The 6000-nt window shown below is 36.1% G+C and overlaps 1 protein-coding gene across 1 annotated transcript in view; it reads right to left on the bottom strand.

The window, feature by feature from the left end:
* Positions 1 to 253: 253 nt before the first annotated feature.
* FGF12 (fibroblast growth factor 12) overlaps positions 254 to 6000 on the bottom strand; it is a 244845-nt gene continuing 239098 nt past the window's right edge. Inside the window, exon 5 of the mRNA XM_022569526.3 lies at positions 254 to 1750. Within this exon, the coding sequence (XP_022425234.1) occupies positions 1632 to 1750 (119 nt within the window). The 3' untranslated portion in view covers positions 254 to 1631. The remainder of the gene's footprint in view (positions 1751 to 6000) is intronic.

Below are 6000 nucleotides of genomic sequence, written 5' to 3'. Positions count from 1 at the left end.
GGGAGTATTTGGAACAATACATGCTGGACGGTAGAGCTATAAGAGAAGTAACATGCTAAGTCTTCTCATTGATAATATCCATAAATCTACATATATTTTTTAACATTCTCTTTAGTTTTGTTTTGATTTGGATGTCTCTACACCATTCCTGATTTGTAGGACTAAGTAGATCTACTTTTTTCCAAGGCAATTGTATAACATTCAGTTCTTCCCTAACATTTTTATAACACTTTAGTATTCCTAAATATGCATTTGCCTAGTCTTACGCCGAGGTGTTTTTTTTTTTTTGGGGGGGGGTGGGGGGACTACTTTAAGCCACTCACACAACCCTGTCTGTTGGAGCCATGGATGTTAATTCTGTATTATTTCTCTATACCCCTTGAAAATTCAGCACATTACAAGTTTCATTCTATGCTTTAGGAGACAGACTGATTTTCAACTAGATTTATAAATGAGGATATATAGTAACAAACAATTCACTGGCTTCATAAGATAGTAAGTTAGGAATTTCACAGCCATGCCTCCCAATTCCTTGGTGAAGTTTGGAAAATGCTACATACAGAAAACTCTGGTAAGGTACAAAGACAAATACAATTTGCTTTCACCAATTTCTTAGGATTTATTTCTTTATATAAAACCCCTCTTCCTTCTTTCCTGCTGCAAGAGATGGTATAAAACTCTCTAAGACAGCTAGACATGCACCTATACTCTCAAAGGTGTCCACAAAGTAAAAAATCAGACCAAAATGGTATGAGCACATAACTTATTTATCACTGCCTGGGCATGGCAATGACAAAGAATTCCTAAAAGTTACATCAGCCTTAAAACCTGAAATTTTTTTCTAAATGGCTAAAGAAAAAAATGAGCCCCTGAATTAATACCTTTGAAAAAAACATGATATTCTCCTAGGAGAATCTGAAACTCTTTTCAGGAAGGAATGAAATCAGCTAATAGCATTAAATTCAACATAAGGCTATCCTTTGCATGAAACAATCTTAAATATCGATTTCAAGAATAAAATTTTAAACTTTTCTTGATGTTAAATGATTTCTGGCTATATACCTTATAGGCAATAGAAGAATCTATAATTCATACATGTTCAATATCATGGTAAAAAAAAAATCCTGGAAACAGAATGTAATTATGTGTCAATTCCAGATGTCCAAAGAAAATACAAATTCAAAACAAAACACACACCAGAGAATTATCCAGAGTTTAAGGTATTTAGGGTATTACATCGATTTGTAAGTTCAATTTTCCAAAACCCTTTTCTTTAAGGTAATAATTTTATTTCATCTTTATGATAGTTATGTTTTCATTACATTTAGCCCTCTATTAATAACAACACAGTTTATTTTAATGCTTGTGGAGTCTTGATTTATTTTTTCCTCTGCTTTTAGGTGTGCTAATCTTTGTGCATGTGCATTTTTCTACCACATTGCAACAGACAAGCTTTGGTTCGATTTTCTTATCCTACACAAAGAAAGATTTTGAGTGCAGAATCTTAGCCACTGGGTCTTGGGTTGCCATTTTATTTTCCTCTCCTTGGGTGGATTTATTGGAAGGAAATGGGTAAAGGGCGAGGGGAGAAAAGGAAGGGATGAGAGAGGGACAAAGGGAAGAGTTCTCAGCTATGTTGAATCTTGATTCACAACTTTGCCTCCATTCATGGTTGGTGTTCCGGAACTTTTCCTCGAACGCCCCTGTTTTTCTCCAATCTCATGTAGTGATGGCTCTCTGTACATACACACTGGAAGGCAAAAATCACATTAATTACTCTTTACAATAGTGGACATAAATTTGGCCTCAATAAACAGCTCAATTTTGACTTCATAATATTGTTCAGTCTCATCACTAGCTCTTCTTCCCATGTGAAAATGAGTTTTAACTTAAAACATTTAATGGATACACATAATTCTCTTCTAGTTCTATCAGTCACAACCTTTTAAGTCTTCCCGAACGGCAAACACATGGGTAGTTTCTGTTCCTGTATAGATAAGGCTTAAGTTTTTACTGTCTACTAACCTATATAATAGGATTTTCATCTAGAGTTAGAGGAGACATTGGGAGTATAACATTTAAAGGGTAGAAAGAGATATTTTGTTTTTTAGCCTTCAGCCTGCAATCTTGGGAAAAAATTCTTATTTACATGATCCTAATCTTTACCCTACTGCAAGAAATATGACATTGTTTTATCAAATTGAAATATTTATTGCCAACTTTCAGGGTATTCATCTATAGTTATTCATCAGTAGGAAATGTGATTATGCAACCGTGAGATTTCAGTTCACATCTATATAAACACTTCCTTTTATCTCTGTTGTTTTGTCTGGCTCTAAAGCTCAGTCATCTGTGAATTATCGTGGCTCTTGCTAGATTTTTGCATAGAAAGAAAAATGTTTTTCAATTCACAAAGATAAGATAGGATCTATTAGCGTATTGAGTCCATTAAAAGAGATTCATTTTACTGTTGTGAGACAAATGTGACTGTATATGAGTATATGAAATATTTACTTAAATATCAGGAGGTATTTTTATCCTTGACTTAGGAACAAATAGTTGCGTACTCCCATCTATTGAACAATCACTACAATACCTTGGTAATCTGAATGTTATTTCCAATCAAATTGCTTCTGCCGATGGGCTCTGCCCTGGAACTGGAGACCCGAGCATGGCCATGAATAAAATAGATATTGCATGGTGGTTAAGAGCACCAATTTGGGAGCCACACTGCCTGGTCTACATCCTTAGCCACTTTCTAGCTCTGTCTAATGGACACACAGTAAGCATCCAAAGATGTATAAGAAGAATGAATGAGCTGATCTCTTCATGAACATTATGAATAAAAGATTTCAGAGAACATACTGATAAATTGTTTTGGTTGAAGGTATATCCTAAATCCAAAACTAGATTAAGAGAGTTAAGATACAAGTAAGCTTCTCCTCAGACTCGTTCAGTGATGAAGAGATAGGTCTCTTCCAACATCTCAGTAGTAGGGCTTCTTAAATGTCCATGTGCATCTGAATCACCTAGGGGTGTTGTTAAAATGAAGACTCTGATTCAGAAGGTCTATAGTGGGCTTGAGATTCTGCATTTTTAATAAGTGCCCAGGTGATGCGGATGCTGGCAAAACCGTAACCACACTGTGGCCAGTACAAAATATATATATAAAGCATGTTTGTTAAGTATATTGTGCACGATTATTATATATATATATATATATATATATATATATATATATTTTTTTTTTTTTTTTTTTTTTGCAATATGCGGGCCTCTCACTGTTGTGGCCTCTCCCATTGCGGAGCACAGGCCCCGGTCACGCAGGCTCAGCGGCCATGGCTCACGGGCCCAGCTGCTCCACGGCACGTGGGATCCTCCCGGACCGGGGCACGAACCCGCGTCCCCTGCATCGGCAGGCGGACTCTCAACCACTGCGCCACCAGGGAAGCCCTACATATATATTTTTAAATGAGATTTTAAAATATTTCAGTTATTGCACTGAATGGTCCCTCCGATATCCTCAAAGGACTAACTGCCTTTGGCCTCACTAGCAAAGTATACAGAGGAAACTAGAAAGAATTGATCCTGTAATTTTCAGATGGTGCCAGTAGGTAATTCAAGTTTCTACCTTTCTTTTACAAAAGACAGAAGATCCTTAAGATTCTATTGAAATCTTGAAATTCCTCAAGCCTAAGGTCTTTTACCTATATTTCTGTTATACACAAGTATTAAAATCCCCCAAATTAAAAAATATGTTTATATGTGCAAAATATAGCCATGTATTTATAACTGGTTAGTGCACAGGGGAACTCAGAAGTTATGAAGTGATTCAGTTGGAAAGTTATTCATATGATGCCATAAAGCAGTTTTTCCCTACTCTGTCACCTAATCAGTTGTGAAAATCCCCAGACCTGACTACTGACTGCTAAATCAGCCTCAAAGAATGAAAAAAAAATATTTAAAAATACACACAATAGATTTTGACACGCGAATTTCTTAAACTTCAACTAGGCACTTGAAGAATATTACTCTTTAATTTCCATTAAATAATATAGTTTATAGTTTTTTGTTTGTTTGTTTGTTTTTGCGGTACGCGGGCCTCTCACTGTTGTGGCCTCTCCTGTTGCAGAGCACAGGCTCCGGACGTGCAGGCTCAGCGGCCATGGTTCACGGGCCCAGCCGCTCCGCGGCATGTGGTATCTTCCCGGACCGGGGCATGAACCCATGTCACCCTGCATCGGCAGGCGGACTCGCAACCACTGCGCCACCAGGGAAGCCCTTGTTTATAGTTTTTGTATCTGAATTTCTTACTGTTGCAATTTCTTTTTTGTTTCCTTGTATCATAGATTCTACTCAAGACATTTGTTTTTAAGTTTTATCTTTTTTTTTTGCTATTTCTCACACATAAAATACTTAAGTTATGACAACACAAAATGTTGCCATTATAATTATCATTGCAGATAGCTTTTCAAATAACTTAACTCTGCTGACCATCCTAGTATCAAGTCCCCGTAGAGTTTTCCAAACTGGCATCTAAAATTTGTCAGTATTTCAAAAAGAACAAAACTCACTAGTGTCATAGCAAAATGTGCAACTTGCTCTTCTTCTAGGACAACTCAATCACTAATTTTCCAATATTTCCATTAAATGGAGTAATAAACTTCCAGGTTTTGAAAAATATATCTTCTTATATATCGTAGCTGGAAAATTAAGAGTAATTAAACCAATAGATTCAATTTAATTTCTTGGGCTTTAATTTTCATTGTTATTTACAGACTCTCAGATGCCAGTAATACTACCTAACTTAAGAAGCTGACAAATAAAGGGGGATGAAACTCAATCAAGTTTTAGAATTAAAATGTAATTAAGAGACCATGATCCAATTAGAAAGCAAAGAAAGAAAGGACAAAACACTTCTCTTCAGGAATGTAACCTCCTTTGATAGTTGTATTAACACTCCATAACTGTGCTATTCTGTCTGAATGGTACATAATAAAACGATGACACAAAATACAAGAAGAAAACAAGAAGGCATAAGTGTTCTATAAAGTGCATTATAAGCTCAAAACGTAAACCCAAATCACTGTGATGTACACAGTAACCACAATCATAACCTCTTAAATAAACCTTTAATCCCGTCAATAAATCTGTTTCAGAATTTTCAAAGCCATTTCATTTATTTATTTTTTATAGGCAAATTGTCTTTTAATGAATTGTACCAACAGACAGAATTTTACATTTAACCCTAACTGGGACTTCTTCCCAGGCACTGAATGATCACAGAGAGACTAGACTGTAGTAGAGAACCCGAGCTGGCATTTGACTGTGAAGATTTTCCTGCATGCGGCTGGGGAGTGCCGAAACCTGCCCAAATGGATATTCAAAGCCATTGTAAACTGACCACCTCATTTGATAATTACAATAACCAGGTGAATAAAGTAGGCGAGAAACATAAAAGAAACTAAGCAACTTCCCTAAAGTCAGAGGGTGAGTAGTAGCCGAGCCAGATGGGAGTATAGGATTTCGAGGTCCTAGTCAAAAGTTTTTAATAAAAGCAGAAAAACAATTCATCAAATAAATGGTATAAATGACTGTCTTATACCAATGTTTAAGTTATTTCTGTATATTAATGTAGATCCAAGTTGGCTTCACCTCTACCAGATGTTCCTAATGTCATCCAAAAATGGTAATGAAAACAAATTCGGGATGCCTATTATAAAAATAAATAATTAAATAACAAGTGTTGGCAAGTAGGTGGAGAAACTTGAACCATTGTACATTGCTGGCAGGAATTTAAAATGGACAGCCACTGTGAAAAACAATATGGTGAGTTCCTCAAAAAATCAAGCATAGAATTACCATATGATCCAGAAATTCCACCTCTGGATATACACCCAAGAGAAATAAAAGCAGGGACGTGAACAGGTATTTGTACACCCGTGTTCAAGGAAGCATCACTTACAATAGCCAAAAGGTGGAGCACATTTGGTTGGTTGA

The sequence above is a fragment of the Delphinapterus leucas genome, chromosome 4 (assembly GCF_059928025.1).
Source record: "Delphinapterus leucas isolate spDelLeu-1000000601 "Yukka" chromosome 4, BTC_Dleu_Yukka2, whole genome shotgun sequence".
In the NCBI taxonomy this organism is placed as follows: domain Eukaryota; kingdom Metazoa; phylum Chordata; class Mammalia; order Artiodactyla; family Monodontidae; genus Delphinapterus; species Delphinapterus leucas.
The sequence above is the reverse complement of the archived record's forward strand: the minus strand, read 5'-3'. Positions and strand labels throughout refer to the sequence as shown.